The following is an 18,022-nucleotide window of genomic DNA, read 5'->3' on the forward strand; positions in this document are numbered from 1 at the left end:
TATTAGGGAATATAAGGAACAATACGAGATATAGTAGTGTGAGGAATGTAAAAAAAAAAATTTTTTAAATGAGGAGGTGGGGGTATGAGTGACACTAAGAACCCGCATGAGATAAATAAATTAAGTAAGTAATGTAATGGTTGATTGTGTTGTAATGATTGGGAAGGTGGGGTCTGTAGACGAAGTGTGGGTGGGAGTTAGAAGTAAAAGGGATACCGGCACTAAGAAATATTATCAGACTAAGTGAAACTGAGAAGCATGCCATTAGATTTTAACCAACACTATAACAAAATCTGACCCAAGTGACCTTGACCTTTGAGCTACCTGTCCATAAATCTCTACTGGCAAGATCAATTCTTTTTGAGGTTTGGTGATTGTAGGGGCCACAGTTTAAAAGATATAGCTTAACCCTATCAAATTTTGACCAGTAACCCAAACAACCATGACCTTTATTAAACTAGACCTTCAACTTTAAGATGTCTGTCTCTTATCAAGACCAAGCCGTATGTGATGCTTAATGAAAATAAGGCCAGTCGTTAAGATAAAGTCAAATTGAGAAACTTGCAATAAAGCTTTAACCTGAATGTAACACTAGGGTGAGTGCAGTAGCCATTCTTATTCTTCAAAAAGTCAAGCTAAAATGGTATGCTGTGTCCCCTTCTCTTGAAAAGAAAATGTGCTGTGAGCCCTTGATGAAAAAAAAAAAAAAAAAAAAGGAGTGCAAAATGTGTCCCCTAGTACAAACTTTGTCTCCCTCTCTTGCAAGAAGTATGTACTGTGTCCCCAACACTTGAAAAAAGATAGTACAAGCCGTGTCCCCTTGCTTGAAAAAAGTACATGCTGTGACTTCTTACCTGGAAAAATGTATATGATGTGCCTGCTTCTTTTGGAAGGAGTAGTACTGAGCACATGTTATGCCCCCTTTCTTGAAAATTTAAAACACTGCAAAAGTTTGTATTTAAAAGATTACCTGATCCTGATCTTTTTCTCCTTTTCCTGCCCATTGAATTAATATGACAATCAGAATTCAGTCATAAGTTCTGACTTTGTTTAAGCTGTGTCACGCAAAAACTGTATCAGTCTGACAACCACTTCACTGTATTCATTTTGACATAATTTTAATATTCATATCCATAACATTATTGGAAGAAGCACTGTCTGTCTTTTATTCTTATTGATATTATTTATTTATATTTATACACTTTAAAATTCCTGCTGATATTTATGGTTATATATGCACAATAAACTTCCATATTTAACGCAAAATAATTTAGGTCAAATATTGCAGTATTTCTTAACCCTGATTTATTTACGATCAAAAACAGATAACGATTATAAACTAAATATCTCAAAACCTTGAAACAATTTCCGAATGGCTAAATAAGAAAATCATGTCAATACGATCCCAATATACCAAACAAAAGCAAGTATAATCCTTGTAGTACAAGTATATAATATTTAATTTCAATAAGTAAACTTAACAAAGACAAGAATAGTAGGCTTCAAGTGTCTATTTCTATTGAACAAGGTCATTTTGTGCCTAATTAAAGGAGTGGAATTTTTAGCTTTAAGTTGAATACATTTAATCTAATATTAGCTCGTTTCTTGTGACAATTTATAAATTTGGTTAAAAATGGCTTTCATTCTTAATACTGTCTTAAATTTCTTATATCTATGTAGTTCAATTCCAATATCAAATAATGATTAGCATTTCGTAACTTTAAAAGTTAAATACTTTTATTCAAATGAATTAAGGGTCAAGTTTATGTTGACCTTCCCTTACAAAGATACAAGTGATTAAGCCCTGGCTATAAATACAGCGTCTATCAAAACTCCTTTTTGTTTAAATCATTATTTGAAAGAAGGATTAAACACTTCTTTAATGAATGAATAGAAAGTACTCTCAGTTTTTAGAATTTTAATAGAATTTCCTACAGCATTACATCTAATTCAGCAAGTAAAACCTTTGCTATAAATTATATAGATTCATAGATTAATAATAAAGCTCGAATTTCCGTTATATCTGTGCTTTTCTTTTTATTTATCCTACCCTCATATAAGATATAGCGCAATATCGGCCTGCCTAATAAACTTTGCTTTATCTAGTCAGTGTCAAGATATCACTTTTGCGGGAACTTTTGAAATCACTTATTTTATCAAAATTTTGCATTTAAATCATCACCATTGTATTGGAAATGTCTGAACTTGGAAAATGAGTGGTCAAATCAAAGGTTTTTATCCTGAAACAAAAAAGTTATTGCTATTTTTCACTTTTACAGCACTTCAGCCGGAAATTTTGAAAAACAATGTTTTGCCGAATTTTTCATTGAAACTGTTATCATTGTATTGGAAATGTTCTAACTAAGAAAATAAATGGTAAAATCAAAATTTTTTATCCAGAAACAAAAATGTTATTGCATTTTTTCAATTTTCCACAAACTGAATTGCACTAGCAAACGTCATATTATATGACGTCAAGTCTGCATGCTGTTGCTCCTTCCAACGACTTTTTCGTAATTTTCTGAACAGGTAGGATAAATAGAATATTAGATTACTGTCTGAATAAATTTAAATTTATTAGGCTTGTCTACGAAAAAATATGAGGCTCGGCAGAGTCTCGCCTAATATATTTTCTTCAACTCGCCTAATAAATTTTAATTTATCAGACAGTAACCTAATATTCTCTATATATCAGGCACTTGATAAAAGCTCCTCAGAAAGTTTTGAATACAAAGAATCAGATCTATGAATCAGATTACAGTCAAACCTGTAATTATACAGCCAGCCGAAAAAGAGACACAACGTGGCCACTTAAGACATGTGCATGCTAATGATAAGTTGAAATTAGAACTAAACGTCAATTTGGGGTGTGAGCTGAATGGCTGCTTCAGGCAAGTGGCTGCCAAATACAGGTGGCCACTGAGGCAGTTTCTACTGTATACACATTCAAAATGACCTTCTTAATAAAGGTCACTGGCCTGATGATAAGGATATTGTCAGTAAATATTGGCCTGGAACTCATGAATATTCTGTATGTTTCTGTAAAAAATAGTTTTCAGTGTCGGTACCTAAATAGTGATATAACTATTGAAAAAAACAAATACACCATAATGTCACGATGTCGTACAGACGGGTGGACGGATAGCTCAGTGGTTTGCACACTGGCCTTCCAATCCTGAGGTCGGGGGTTCGATCCCCAGCAGCTACTCGGGAATTTTCAGAAACGCTTTTCAGTGTTTCCCACCCAACTAGAGGTGTACTGGTCAGGAACCCAGGCAATCCTTGCGTGTATCAGTGCTATACACTGGGCACGTTAAAGAACCAGGCTGTCTATTCGAAACGGCTAGGCTAAGTTAGCCGGACAAGCCATGTATCTGATTTCTGTAGTCTTTCTGTCGTCGGGTGCTTTGTTCATCTGTCCCTTGGGCAGATCGCTCTGGTCTGGAGTAGAGTGAATATGCGCCCTGTGTGGCTGCATTGAACTATGTAAAGCTTGAACGTGAATTGTCATAAAGGGCCTATAATCTGTTATATAAAATATAAAATCGTAAGGAACTTCACTGTAACCAATCTCAGGGTGGTGGGTTTGAGTCCTCTGTCTGACCGTATCATTTTTTATTTATCTGTAAACTTAACAGACAGGAAAAAATGTTAAACTTATCATGATTTATCGTTCAATGAAAGAAAAGCACAAGTATCAATATTCTTCTACGTACATTTCAGAAAACCATACTAAAATCTTAAGGACTGGACAAGTGTTTGTACATTCAATGGACAATTCAAGCAACTGTATACAATACAAATGAAGTCATATTAAAGTTAAAATACTTACAAACAAAAACGTGAAATTATTTCATAAAATTATGTAAGAACAAAATCCCTATTGATACAACTAAATTACATTGAATTTAAAAAAAAAAAGGGTCTGAACTGAATTCGAACACATTGTAAGGTGCTGGAAGCCGGAGGGCTGACCACTATACCACCATATATGCCATTAATTAACAATATTGATTATTTTAGTTAATGTGGATATTTTCTGGGTACAAATACAAGGTAAAATAACCAAAACACCAGAAAATGTTGATGAAGATTAATGAGTGCCAGGTCAATACACACCATAACAGCAGCTAATACACATTGCCTATAAACTTTTTTTTGAAGTTTTATTGCAAATCAATCAACTAAAACAGGAAGAGTTTGATGCAGCTGATATGGATATAGACACAAAGTTGGCTTTAAGCCAAGTCACATGAACAATACTGCTTCCTTCTAAGCCAACTTCATCTGACTCATCAATATTTAGTGGACACTGTTTGAAAGACATGTCGTACCCTTAAGTCCAGAAGCATATAAGTTATGAGAAAATGCGTTTAAAGTTCTGACTGGAACATAAAATGGGTGAGTAAGACGTTTGTGGCGCTGCGATTTACCCTCTTCATGTTAGAGCTACACGTATATAAGTAAGTGCATGTTGTAGAGTGTTTGGAGATGAATCGAACAATACCAAACACTCCATTTTGAAATTAAGGTGATGATGTATCAACATTTCACATTAATGACTTTGTCCTTATATTATTTTTAATTAAATATTTCTAAATAAATGTAGGTGTACTGCATTTATGCAGACATATGATAATGAAAATATTGCAACAGAAAGCTACTTACTTTTGTATAAGTTGATTGGGCTGAAGGTGGAGTACCTTTGAATCATATGAAACTGACCAACAATGCCTGCTTTTTACTGCAACAAACCTAGAGACAATCAATCTTACTTTCTGATAGAGATTTATTTTGGAAATAAAAGGTCTATTTACACATGGCCAAATCTATAAGAAATATTTGCTTTAATGTGCTAATTAAAGTTTTATTATTACATCCATTTCAGCTGAACTTAATTTAAAGGCTGTGAATTTCGCACCACTAAAACAGAAATTTGCATTCCACATTTTCATTCGATAGCTTTTGTGAGGATTTAACCACTTGATCCAATAGGCAAGTTTTATATAGAACGCCAACTGCTATTGAAGATAGACAAAGGGAGGTAATCATAATTTCAGGAACTTAATTGTGTGTTGCATTAAATTTCAGTTATACATAAAATTTTCAAAGCTAATCTTCAACAAATGATCTTCAACAAATGTAATAAAATTGTTAAAATTTCCTAATCTTCATCAAATGTAATAAAAGTGTTAAAATTTTCTATCATTCCTTAGATAAAGTAGGTACAATATATATCAAATTTAATCTTAAGTTAGGAAATTATGTATCAAGTGCTTAACCAATATGATACAAATAAGTGTAAATAATCCATCATAAAAGTTTCAAACCAATCTTTAGCATGATTAAAATTGAATTGACCACCTTTAAGATATTAGAAATTGGGCAGATATTTCCCTTCTGTTCTTTCTAATATTCATTTTACTTTTTTGACTGTATGCATTTTCTTTTCTTTATTTATTTTACATTTTATCACAATATATTTTATATTGAAGGTAATACCCTTAGTCAACCAAATTCAAACATTATTTGTTGCTTGTATAATGCTTATATACTTTTGTATCGATACTTTAAAAGAGGGATAAATGCCTTGTTATTGAACATGTAGTGGTCCATTTTATCAATAGTCAATACAGAAACCAATTTCACCAACATCTTACAATATAAACAAACATGTACTTTTCTTCTGGTTGTTAACAATAGCTTCCTAAGCAACCACTAATCAGATGTGGTTGTCATTCCACCTTGTCAATCAATAATTGTACCTATATATAGTAACAGTGATATTAACACTACAATTAAAAATTCAAATACAGACATAAAAAACATTTTAAAAAATACAAGATTTTGTACTCACCTTCCAGCTCATATTTACTCATCCTTTACACATGGATATCTGTTTTCAGAGGTACCTAAGTAATACAAAACTTCACAAGTCATGTAAATCTAACCCCATTTATTGAATAGGCCAACACACCATTCAGGTGTATCAACGAAATATTGAAATATCGCACTGAGCATACAGGAGTTACCTTTCTTGTTTAGACAGGCATAGATATAGATAAGCTGCTTCCAAATATGGTATTTATCCAAATAAGTGACATTTTCCTTTTGGAACAGAATTTGTAAAACAATTATAATTAAACAGAGCAATGGAAGTGACTGAAAGTGTTCTTAATCCATGTATTGGTGCTCATCTTCTCTCTGTAAGTAACTGAAAACTTGCCCACATGTTCGCGGGAGGTCGTGGGTTCGAACCCTGGCTGCGTCATACCAAAGCCATAAAAAATGGTACTAGTAGCTTCCTCGCTTGGCGCTCAGCATTAAGAGGATAGTGCTAGGACTGAGTCAGCCCAGTGTCTGTATAATATGACTTGGTGGGATATCAAGTCACATGTCTATGGTGTGATATTCCAGTGAGGCAGCACTATAAAGCTGGCCATTGTGCTCACTGCTACAAGTAGACACTGTCCTTTAAATGACTGAAAAATTGTTGGAAAAGAGGTTAATTAAACCCGAACACACACACACTCCCCACATGTTCATCAGTTACACTACAGTTACAAATATGATAACAATGCAGGAAAGATGTATAATTACTTTATTCTACTTAAAAAGATTAGAATATAGACCTAGTTTAATTAGGGCTAGCCTTTGACCTATCATCATCTTGGTGCCAAACAAATGAAACTCTTTATAAACAATAGTTCCACAGTATGTGAAGAAGGTATAATGTAACAACTGTAAATAAGATACAAAAAACACATCTATTTAAAACAAAGCAAAGTCTTTCTTTTAAAACATTGAGTTACATTTTGCAAACAATACATGACACTCATATCTGTAAAATGCAAGTTTTTTTCTAATAATAAATTGAATATTAAATTGAAATAAATTGAATCTTGAGAATGATATAAAGAATATCTAATTCCTAGTAATTTAGTAATACCTGCGTGACAATTCTGTATCCTCAGCTATTTCCAGGCATTGCTAATAAATTGAAGGTCAAGTAAAATTTAAATTTTCAGACACGTTTTCAATGCCTGGATACAATCCAAATATAAGACTTACTTTTTTATTTAAAAGTGGGATTTTAATTCAAACTCAAATTGCCAATTGTTTTAGTGTGACATAGGCGGAAGAAAGCATTTCAATACACAGTACAGCTGCTACAAAAGTCTCTTTATAAATTCATACCGTGAAATCATTAATATTCATGCGGAACTAATTTTCATAGATTCCATGGTTGCTTCAATCCACGAATTCAGTCCAAGTGAAGAACTAAAATTCCAATTCTTTTTATTTTCAAAAGTTGGAATCTACAAATTCATATCTCCCTGAAATAGCTGTTTCGGCCAAAACCTTGAAAATACGGGCCCACAAAATTATCTCATTTTACAGTATTTATAACAAGAACAGCATGTTTGCCAGGTTTTATTTTCATGACTACTGTCAGTTTGCGGACTTAGCAAAAATAAATCCCATACCAAAATTTTGAATGTACATTAATCGAAGAAATGCTATTTAATTTTTTTATTAATAATTATACTAAAAAAATGAATGTACTTGTTTAACTTTAAAAAAAAAATGATATAAATATTGAAACATGCTCTTTTAAAAACTGTTCTACAAACTCATATCCAATTTTGATGACCTATATTAGGAAGTTTATGGTAGTTAAGAAACAAGCAAATCTCTGTCAATACTATTTACAACAGTGGCAGTTTTTAATACAGCTTTGGAATTGCATACATTTATAAGATTAAACCTGATAAAGGCTTTAAAATGTTTTGAATCAACAACCTAAAGATTTGACAACTTTGAAAAATGCCTACTTAAACTTTTTATATCCTATAAAAATGTTTACAACAAACAACTTGAATATTTTTGAGCGGGTTTTTACTACACACTTTTACCTTCACTTCAAAACTGTCTACTTTGTAAGTCTTAAATAAAAAATATAATTTTATTATCAATTATCATGAATCATTAGATTAAATGCTTTAATTTTAAAATAAAATCTTTGTAATACTAAATCGTCTCACCGAAAGAAACGAAGACTGACAAGTTGAAATATTTGTTTAACCCTTATCATGCTGGACACGATTGATTCTACCTTTGCGATCAGTGTAGATCATGATCAGCCTGCACTTCCCCCTTTTAACAGTTAATGGGACTGTCCAAACTGAAAGATGGACTAGTAGATTTTGAAACTTAGCAGGGTAAGGGTTAAAAATACTGTCATCAAAAATGAAAGATAAATTACAACCTTCTTCCCAATATTTCAGATTTGTTTTAAACAAATGATGTAACACTAACAAAGTCTTAATTGAGCGATGAGAAAACCAACATAGTGCATTTGTGACCAGCATGGATCAAGACCAGCCTGTGCATCCGTGCAGTCAGGTCAGGATCCAAGCTGTTCACCTTTTAAGCCTATTGCAAGCAGAGAAACTGAACAGCATGGATCCTGACCAGACTGCGCAGATCTGGATCCATGCCAATCACAAATGTACTATGTTGGTTTTCTCATGGCATGGCTTAAATGAAAATAAGTGCCCTGAATGCTGTCTTTGAAAGTAACCAGTTGATGCTAGTTTTATCAATACCTTAACATGAGGAACTAAAACTTGTCGACCATTGACCACGCTAATCTTTTTAAATGAGAGAGTTATGAAGGCCCTAAGTAGCTCAACTGACATTGAATGCTACAGAAAAACCAAGTCTGCAATTTTCACTGTTTGCCTTGTTCTTGGTGCTTCCGAGGGATCTACTTTACAGATTTTATTACAATGGATGTATGATGGACAGTGATTGATTACAATGGTTCATCTATAACATTTGGTGCTGAAGTGACTGAAAAATCAGTCATTTAATTTCATTTCTTTATTTGTTGTAAAGAACAATATACATGAAAAAAGAATTAAAAACATTTTATCACTGTTTATAACTCTGGATGGGAATAATTCATAAGCACATGGGTAACTGTTTTGGCAGTTTCTCAGCAATGCCTTGTAATGTCTCGAACGGCTAACCTTGAAATGAATACTTCAAGCAACTGTGACCAGTAAAAGATTCTTATGATCCTACCCTCCTGGTTGTTGAACCAGTCGTCATGACTTATAATACATTTCCTGTAAAGTAAACTGCATAAATCACATCTAACAATAATTCCAATATTTATCAAGTTGAACATACTAACTTGATTGATTTAGCAAAAAATTTTGCACACAATGAACTCCTTGTTTTATCTTTTTCTTTTCAACACTGCTTAAAATTTAAAAAAAATGGTTAAACCTTTCTTTTTGGGGGGGATGAAACATTCAAGTGTGAGCATTCATTTTTTTAGCGAGATCATTTTGTATCTGTTGATCTTAAAATGAATCCAAAAAGACAAAAATTTGTTTCCTAAATTTTTGGTGCAGAAAACAGAATCTTTACACAAAAAAAAATGGAATGTATTCTTTTTCTCTTGTATTCCTGCATGTGTAAACCCTTCCTTATAGCAAACACAAACAAAATTTATTAAAGCCCCTCTGTAGTGTTATTCAGTGTGTGCATTACTAGAAACACTTTATATATGCATGAACACCAGAAAATTTTTTCAATCCTACGATAAGATTACAAGGAAACATTTACAAGTGAATTTTGTGACTTTATAAAAGTTGTGCCTATGAATTCACTGCAAACAGCATTATAATTTTCATTGAAATATCACAGTACAAGTCGAAATGCACTCTAATGCTCTTTAGAATACTGATGGGCTCAAACAGCAAGGGACACAACATAAACTTGCTCCTAAGCTATTAGCTAAAATCAATTTCCCCGCTCAAGATTTCCTCTTCCTCTTGATTTAGACTTTTTTGGAAAATCTACAGTTTCCTCCCCTGTTGTTTTCAAGTTTGCCTCTTTCAGATCTGAATGTTCAGTAACAGAATCAATAATTACAGGATCAACTGTTTGTTTTGGAGCTTCTGTCTTGTTATCGATTTTCTTTGTATCTTTTTCATTTTCAGCAGTATTTTCACAGTTACCTGCCCCTTTACTTGAATCTCCTCCTTTAACCTGTTTAGAATTTGTAGTGTTTGAAATTTTCATATTTGTATCAGTTTTTTCTCTTTTAATTGACATAGTTTTCTTGTTTGATGAATTACCACTTTTGTTTGATTTCTCAGAACTTTGCTTTGGGTCTGCTATATGGAGGGCAGTGGTTTCAGTGGACAGTCGTGGACCCTGCTGACTTGGTACAGAAACTCCTCTTATTGAGTTCAGTTGGACGGGTTTAGGTTTTTCAGTGCTGCTGCTTTCTTTGTCAGCTGAGAAGCTACGGCTTCTTTTGGGGCTTGAGGTGTTCTGTTGTGTACCACAATACAATACTTCAAAACCCTTCAAGCTCTGCAAGGGCATCAGTGGTTGGTTCTTCTTGCTTTTCTCAAAACATTCTATGGCCACATCTAAATATAAAAATATGAGCATTTAGCGCTGTACATACCCATACCTACTTGTTATTGCAAATAAATTCATAAATATTCTACATACTTCAAAAAGTGGTGTAATTGAGTTGGGTTTTATGGTCAATCAACAAAGTTGGGTTTTATGGTTAATCAACATAAAAAGGCCATATATCATGAAGAAGAAGTTAAACTAAAACATGATTTGAAAATCAGCTCTGAAATAATTTGTGAAGTGTTAAAGATATCAGTTGTAACATAGCAATGTCAAATAAATGTAAATAGAAGTATTACATGTTCAACTTTAATGTTAAGATGTCTGTTTTAAAAAACATAAAGTACTGTCAAAAGAAACTCTTTCAAACAACTCCTTTGAATACTGAACTTCAAACCGAAACAAAATTGGCTTTCTTTCTAAAACAAAGGTACTCAATTTCTAAATAAAACAGAAATATCTAAAACTTCTATCCCTGTAATACAGCTGTAAAAGGGCGAAAGCTGACATAATTTAATGTAGTACTGACTGTTAAAAATCTTTAAGTACTTTATGCACAAAAAGTAGTTCACCACAATCTTAATTTTCTTGACTGGTATTTTTAAGATAGTTTAGAAACAAAAACTCATATTCTAATGTTCAAAATGTGACCAAACTTCAATTTTAGAGAAAGACAATTTTTACCCAAAATCTGGAGGTCAGTACCTTTAAAATGCCAAATCAAGAAAAAAAAACACATGCCCAAGGAATCAAACCTGCACTGCAGAGGAATACTTTTTTAATGGTCGCTAATTATAGAGCTTTGAAATTAAGAAAGTTTACCTCTGGTACCCCGTTATAAACGCTTTTTAATTTTGAATGGAAAAAATAGCCAAAACAACTTATTGCTGTATGTTTCAACAACATATTATCTGTCAGTATCTAAGTTTCAAAACCTTCCCTAGAAAAGGAGCAATAATTTTCTGTTTATTTTGTTGTCGTAAGACCTAGAGGTCAGCGTCTTTAAGCTTTCTTTTGAATTTTAGATACTGAGTTTTGACTGTTTTTCTTTTGTTTGAATCAGAAAACCACAAAGATATGATATTATTCACAGAACAATCTACTATTCACCTTCTGTGAAGAAGGGCATCAGTACTTGGAGGACGCCACTGAAGACGGTATCCGAGCTCCTAACAGTTGTTATATATACTGCTAAGATAGAATTAGGCAAAGAGTCATAAAATATGAACCAAATAAGAAAGTAAAATATCTTCATTCATTTGACTCTACTTGACCTTGACCTTAAATAGAAGATCAGTTCTAAGTATCAATATTTATCAGGATATCCAATGTGCAGTAACTGTGATGGTATAGGTCAACTGTACGAACATGCAGTGTGATATAATAATATCAAAGTCTAATTGTCAATAGAGTTTTAGTAATCTTTTGCTAATTTATTTTTTAAAATTCAACTTATTTATAGGAATTTTAAAGCGTAAAATTAAACCAGACTTGCAGAAATGTGGATAGCAAGAAATGTAATGCAAACTATGTAAAACCTAACAAGCAAGCATATCTTTAAAACATTTGAGCCGTGCCATGTCAAAACCATCATAGTGGGTTTGCGACCAGCATGGATCCAGACCAGCCTGCGTATCCGCGCAGTCTGGTCAGGATCCATGCTGTTCGCTTTCAAAGTCTATTGCCATTAGAGAAACTGTTAGCGAATAGCATGGATCCTGACCAGACTGCGCGGATGCGCAGGCTGGTCTGGATCCATGCTGGTCGCAAAGCCACTATGTTGGTTTTCTCATGGCGCGGCTCATTTACAAATATTATATGGCACACATGTTTTTGCATTTTCTTCAGCTTACAATACGAAGAACCCAAAGTGTAACATTGTCATATAGCGTCTGTGCAAGGAAATCATGAGGTGCAAACAAATAGTGCAGGATACAATAATAAAACTTTTTACTGAGTAGCAGTAAAACTGCCCCCCTCCACTCATCAGCCCCACCCCACCCCCAGTACATGACCCTTTACTCCTATACATTGTGGCAAGAAGCTCTAGCAGAGGGCATGGAGAAAAGGGAAAGAAGCAGTGGGAGAGATTGTCTAATATTCAGTATTTATAAGTGCTGAAAAAGTAGAAGCAACAATTTACCTCTTGCTTTAGGCATTTTACTGTCCGGGAGCAACAATTTACCTCTTGCTTTAGGCATTTTACTGTTCAGGAGCAACAATTTACCTCTTGCTTTAGGCATTTTACTGTTTAGGCATTTTACTGTTTAGGAGCAACAATTTACCTCTTGTTTTTGGCATTTTACTGTTCAGGAGCAACAATTTACCTCTTGCTTTAGGTATTTTACTGTTTAGGAGCAACAATTTACCTCTTGCCTTAGGCATTTTATTCTTCAGGAGCAACAGTTTACCCCATGCTTTATGCATTTTACTGTTTAGGAGCAACAATTTGCCTCATGCTTTATGCATTTTATTGTTTAGGAGCAACAAATTGCTTCATGCTTTATGCATTTTACTGTTTATGAGCAACAGTAACTGTTGACCTCATGCTGTAAGCGTGCAACAATTTACCCCATGCTTTATTCATTTTTATATGTTTTTTTCATTTTACTGTTAAGGAGTAATAATTTGCCTCATGCTTCATGCATTTTACTGTTTAGGAGCAACAGTTTGCCTCAAGCTTCATGCATTTTACTGTTTAGGAGCAACAATTTGCCTCAAGCTTCATGCATTTTACTGTTTAGGAGCAACAGTTTGCCTCAAGCTTCATGCATTTTACTGTTTAGGAGCAACAATTTGCCTCAAGCTTCATGCATTTTACTGTTCACGAGCAACAATTTACCTCTTGCTTTAGGCATTTTACTCTTTAGGAGCAACAGTTTACCCCATGCTTTATGCATTTTACTGTTTAGGAGCAACAATTTGCCTCATGCTTTATGCATTTTACTGTTTAGGAGCAACAATTTGCCTCATGCTTTATGCATTTTACTGTTTAGGAGCAACAGTTTGCCTCAAGCTTCATGCATTTTACTGTTTAGGAGCAACAATTTGCCTCAAGCTTCATGCATTTTACTGTTCAGGAGCAACAATTTACCTCTTGCTTTAGGCATTTTACTGTTTAGGAGCAACAATTTACCTCTTGCTTTAGGCATTTTACTGTTTAGGAGCAACAATTTACCTCTAGCTTAAGGCATTTTACTCTTTAGGAGCAACAGTTTACCCCATGCTTTATGCATTTTACTGTTTAGGAGCAACAATTTGCCTCATGCTTTATGCATTTTACTGTTTATGAGCAACAGTAACTGTTGACCTCATGCTGTAAGAGTGCAACAATTTGCCTCATGTTTTATTCATTTTACTCTTTAGGAGCAATGATTTACCCCATGCTTTATTCATTTTTATATGGGTTTTTTTCATTTTACTGTAAAAGAGTAATAATTTGCCTCATGCTTTATTCATTTTACTGTTTAGGAGCAACAGTTTGCCTCAAGCTTCATGCATTTTACTGTTTAGGAGCAACAATTTGCCCCATGCTTTACTCATTTTACTCTTTAGGAGCAACAATTTGCCCCATGCTTTACTCATTTTACTCTTTAGGAGCAATGATTTACCCCATGCTTTATTCATTTAACTGTTCAGGAGCAACAATTTGCCCCATGCTTAATGCATTTGACTATTTAGAAGCAACACTTGACCTCATGCTTTATGCATTTTGCTCTTTAGCAGTACATGACAAAAGGCATTTGATGTCATTATTATCAGGGCTCTCGCGACTGGGCGACTTGAGCGAAATAGGCGCTCTAGAACTTCAAACTTCGCTCAGATCTAACCTCAAAGCGAAATGCAAGTCGCCCGATTTTCTTTGATTTCCGCACTCGCTAATTACTGCTACCCAGACTGTTGACAATTTGCACCGTGTCATATAATGAGTGTCGAATACACAAACACACGCCGGCAGCATAATTTAAGCTCCGCCTACCTCAGGTACTTGCGAGATTATCCCGAGAAGTGTGAAAGCGAATCAAATTATCCGATACACCAGAGTCTATTGTGTTAAGCCAATCAGCGCCGCGCTTACGTCTTTGACACTTCGCGTTAATTGTCAACAGGTTCGAGTGCAAAAAAAAACTAATGTTTTATTTAAGAAACTGCTGATTAACCATGCGATTAATTGGAATATGGTACACAATTATTTGTTATCTATGATAAAAGAACGACATGTAATGTATTAACTACGTTAAATTGACTTCCATCGATGAATTTATTTGAATATGTATTTCTAGATTACTGTACACATTTTACTTAATTCAGTTTTATATTTCGAGTGAGATACTGACATTTCTCGGTGAATGACTCGGTGCAAAGAGCTATAAAAAATAAATACACTTCTACTTCTTTGCTGGTGTTAATAATAAACACTTCATACATGTACAAGATATAACCAAAATTCGGCGGGTTACATTTATAGCATCGGCTTGAATTTTGAAAACGACTTTTTTCAGAATTTTGTAACAAAACCATAACCACTGTATTGGAAATGATCTAACTAAGAAAATGAATGGTCACATCAATGTTTTTTATCAAGAAACAAGAAAATTACAGCCACCTTTCGAATCACTCAACATCATTGCGGTAGAAAAAGTCTTCCCACTTCTCCCTAAAGTCTCCCCACTTCTCCCTAAATCAGCTTGAGGGAGAAGTGACTTCTCCCAAAAATTTGGACCTAGCTAGACCCCTGATTATTGTAAAAAAAATGATAAAAAATGACTTAAGTTTATGTAAAGTTTACCAGGATAACAGGTAGCTGCTTAATTTTTATTTGTACATTCAGATATCAGACAGAGTAAAGGCTAAACAGGGAGATAGTTGGTTTGAACCCCATCTGAAGACATCAGTGCTCAGTTCTCCCTAGGACAGAATGAGGAAGTGACTTAATAGGCTTCAAGGCTGTGATAAATCAAAATATGATATAAGCAAATTAAGCAACAACAGAAAGTCTAATATTAAAAAAAAGCATACCAACAGGACTATAATGTGTATTATATAAAGCTGTCTTGCCGAACATGCATATTGCATAAAAACTTCTAGCATATATGCAAAATTAACCATGTATATAGATATATATTTTGTGCATTTTACATACATATTGTCTCCTCAACTACCCCTGGTATAACCTCCTGCAGGGCCTCGCAGTTACAAGCTAGAGCTGGGTTTGTGTTAATCTCAATTAGATATACCTGTTACAAAATTTCAAAATAGTAAATAGTAACTTTATCTGAAAGGAAAGAACTGGTGTCAAAAGAAATAGCCATGAATATTTAATTACCAGTATTTCATGGTTTGATTCATAAACTGTAGAGGAGGGAAATCTGCCATCACTTTCAATCATTGCAAAGTTTGGCAAGTCTTTCAGGTATTTGCATGGCACTTTTAAGAGCTTTTGACATTTTGTTCAAGGATACAAACATGCCTCAGTCTGAATGAAACTTACGTATATTTCTGCTTATAAGATACACTCGCTTATAAGATGCACCCCAACATCGGACATGTAATCTGGGGTTTCTTTTTCTTTTAATTTCCTTGTAGTACAGATACTACCCACTCTTTGAACTGGAAATATGGCTCCTAATAATGCGTCTTATAAGCTAAAATATACAGTAGTATCATTGTGTACTTCAGTCAGCCTGTAACATAATTTTTATGTAAAACATTATCAAACAAACTGCATGATGATTTCTCACAAAAATGAAGTATGTATTCCATAAATGCTAAAAACTGAATTATTCTGAAAATATGTTTACAAAAGTTGATTTGAAAAATTTGCAATATGACTTTTTTTATACTAAAATCAGTTATTTCTTCTAAAAATGTGAGAAATCTTTTCATTTTTCAAACATAACTTTTCCATCAACTTTCAACTTATGCAGTAAACATACAAAGGCTCTCCGCAATCAAACCAGGAAACAATTCTTTCTGACAGCGACATTCTTGGGCAAGTGATGGATTCACATTGACTTCAATCAGCCATGTCTGGAGGAAATTAAATGTTTTTACAATATGTAAATCAGAAGTTACAATTTCCAAGACAGCAATTTTTGCAACAAATTTTTAAAAGTGTACGAAACCAAATGATTTTCAACAATGATTTCTTCTCATCACAGGGTAATATAGTGTACTTTTTGTTAGTGACACCAATAGCAAATATCTTTTGATAAAGGCGGTGATTTTCCTTCTGACTTACTTTCTAGGTAAATGAATTGTTGTAGTACAACAAACAGTTATCAGTCTTTAACCTTTAGCCCGCTGGCTGCAAGTGATTCTGTCTTTGTGACCAGTGATCAAGGTCTGCACTGTTCGCTATTCAGTCAGTACATTTACAGTGTCAGAACACCCCTTTGAATAATAAGTGATGCTGCCCAAATTGAATGATGGACCAGTCCATTTTAAAAATTGAGCAGGTTAAGGGTCATAATTATGTCACTTTGGAGAGGTTGCAATGTACAAGTATACCTTGATAAATCAATTAAGGTTTCAGTTTCAACCTATGGCCTGAATCATTTTATATAAAAGGTCCAAGGTATATGTTGTACATTTTCACATCATATATTTGACATAGCATTTTTCCCCACATATCTGTCATGTTCAGGTAAATGTCATTATTAACCTTTAGCCTGCTGGCGGCAAGTGATTCTGCCTTTGCGACCAGTGCAGACCAAGATCAGCCTGCACATCCGTGCAGTCTGATCATGGTCTGCACTGTTCGCTATTCGTCAGTAAATTTTCAGTGAACACCCCTTTGAATAATAAGTGGTATGGCCCAAATTGAATGATGGACCAGTCCATTTTAGAAATTTAGCAGGCTAAGGGTTAAATAAATGTTGCTACATTTGCTATGTCTTTTGTATTTCAAGTGCTACTTCTGAAGAAGATTAACAGTTGTTTTGTTTTCTTTCTAGAAGGCTCTCTTGATTATCCACATCAAACAGATTTATAATATAGTGCTTACTCTCTTATGAACTTTGGGCTAGCTCTCACTGTCTTTTACAAAGAAGACCTCACATAGAAATGCTTTTAGCAAAACGCTTTAAAGGTATGCTAATATTTCACTAAAATATTTTCTCATTAGACTTTACTTTAATATAAGAAATATTTATAGCAAAAGAGTGTTTTAGCACTATTTATGCAACGATAGGCGGTTATACGTCGGGCGTAATAATTTCACGAGGGCGCAGCCTGAGTGAAATTATTTGTATGATATATTACCACCAGAGTGTATAAATAGTGTTAAGGTATTGGACCCCTAATAGTAATGTTTAAAAAATGGCATTTGCTTGGTATATTCTTAAAGTTGACCATGTTTCACACTGTGTTGCAAATTTTAAACAACTTTTACCGTGCCGTTTTTTGTAAATTTTGTATAATTTATGGTATTTCCTCACGCTAAAGAGGAGATAAAATTCAATGTGATGGCCACTATCTAAAACATTTGCAGAGAATTCATTACAGCATTAATTTTGATAAAAGAAACATCAAACTATTGTTAAACAATTATAAAACACAAAATAAAACTGTAAAA

At 33.8% G+C, this 18,022-nt stretch overlaps 2 protein-coding genes across 7 annotated transcripts in view; both read right to left on the reverse strand.

Moving 5' to 3' along the window:
* The window catches only part of LOC123526557 (protein polyglycylase TTLL10-like), a 38,191-nt gene extending 32,185 nt beyond the window's left edge, over nucleotides 1-6,006 (reverse strand). Inside the window, exon 1 of one of the 2 annotated variants that reach the window (XM_045305768.2) lies at nucleotides 5,858-6,006. In XM_045305768.2, coding sequence (XP_045161703.2) covers nucleotides 5,858-5,879 — 22 coding nt within the window. In that variant the 5' untranslated portion in view covers nucleotides 5,880-6,006. Of the gene's footprint in view, nucleotides 1-970; nucleotides 1,374-5,857 lie in introns of those variants that run through there. The other variant, XM_045305767.2, reaches the window with a different exon arrangement.
* A 579-nt stretch (nucleotides 6,007-6,585) lies between these two features.
* The window catches only part of LOC123526558 (probable beta-tubulin polyglutamylase), a 150,032-nt gene continuing 138,595 nt past the window's right edge, over nucleotides 6,586-18,022 (reverse strand). For 4 of the 5 annotated variants that reach the window (XM_045305773.2, XM_045305769.2, XM_045305772.2 and 1 more), the window contains 2 exons: nucleotides 15,590-15,683; nucleotides 6,586-10,454 (listed from right to left, as the gene is read on the reverse strand). In XM_045305773.2, coding sequence (XP_045161708.2) covers nucleotides 9,817-10,454; nucleotides 15,590-15,683 — 732 coding nt within the window. In that variant the 3' untranslated portion in view covers nucleotides 6,586-9,816. Of the gene's footprint in view, nucleotides 10,455-15,589; nucleotides 15,684-16,382; nucleotides 16,477-18,022 lie in introns of all 5 variants that reach the window. The other variant, XM_045305770.2, reaches the window with a different exon arrangement.

This window comes from Mercenaria mercenaria, chromosome 14 (assembly GCF_021730395.1).
Source record: "Mercenaria mercenaria strain notata chromosome 14, MADL_Memer_1, whole genome shotgun sequence".
NCBI lineage: Eukaryota > Metazoa > Mollusca > Bivalvia > Venerida > Veneridae > Mercenaria > Mercenaria mercenaria.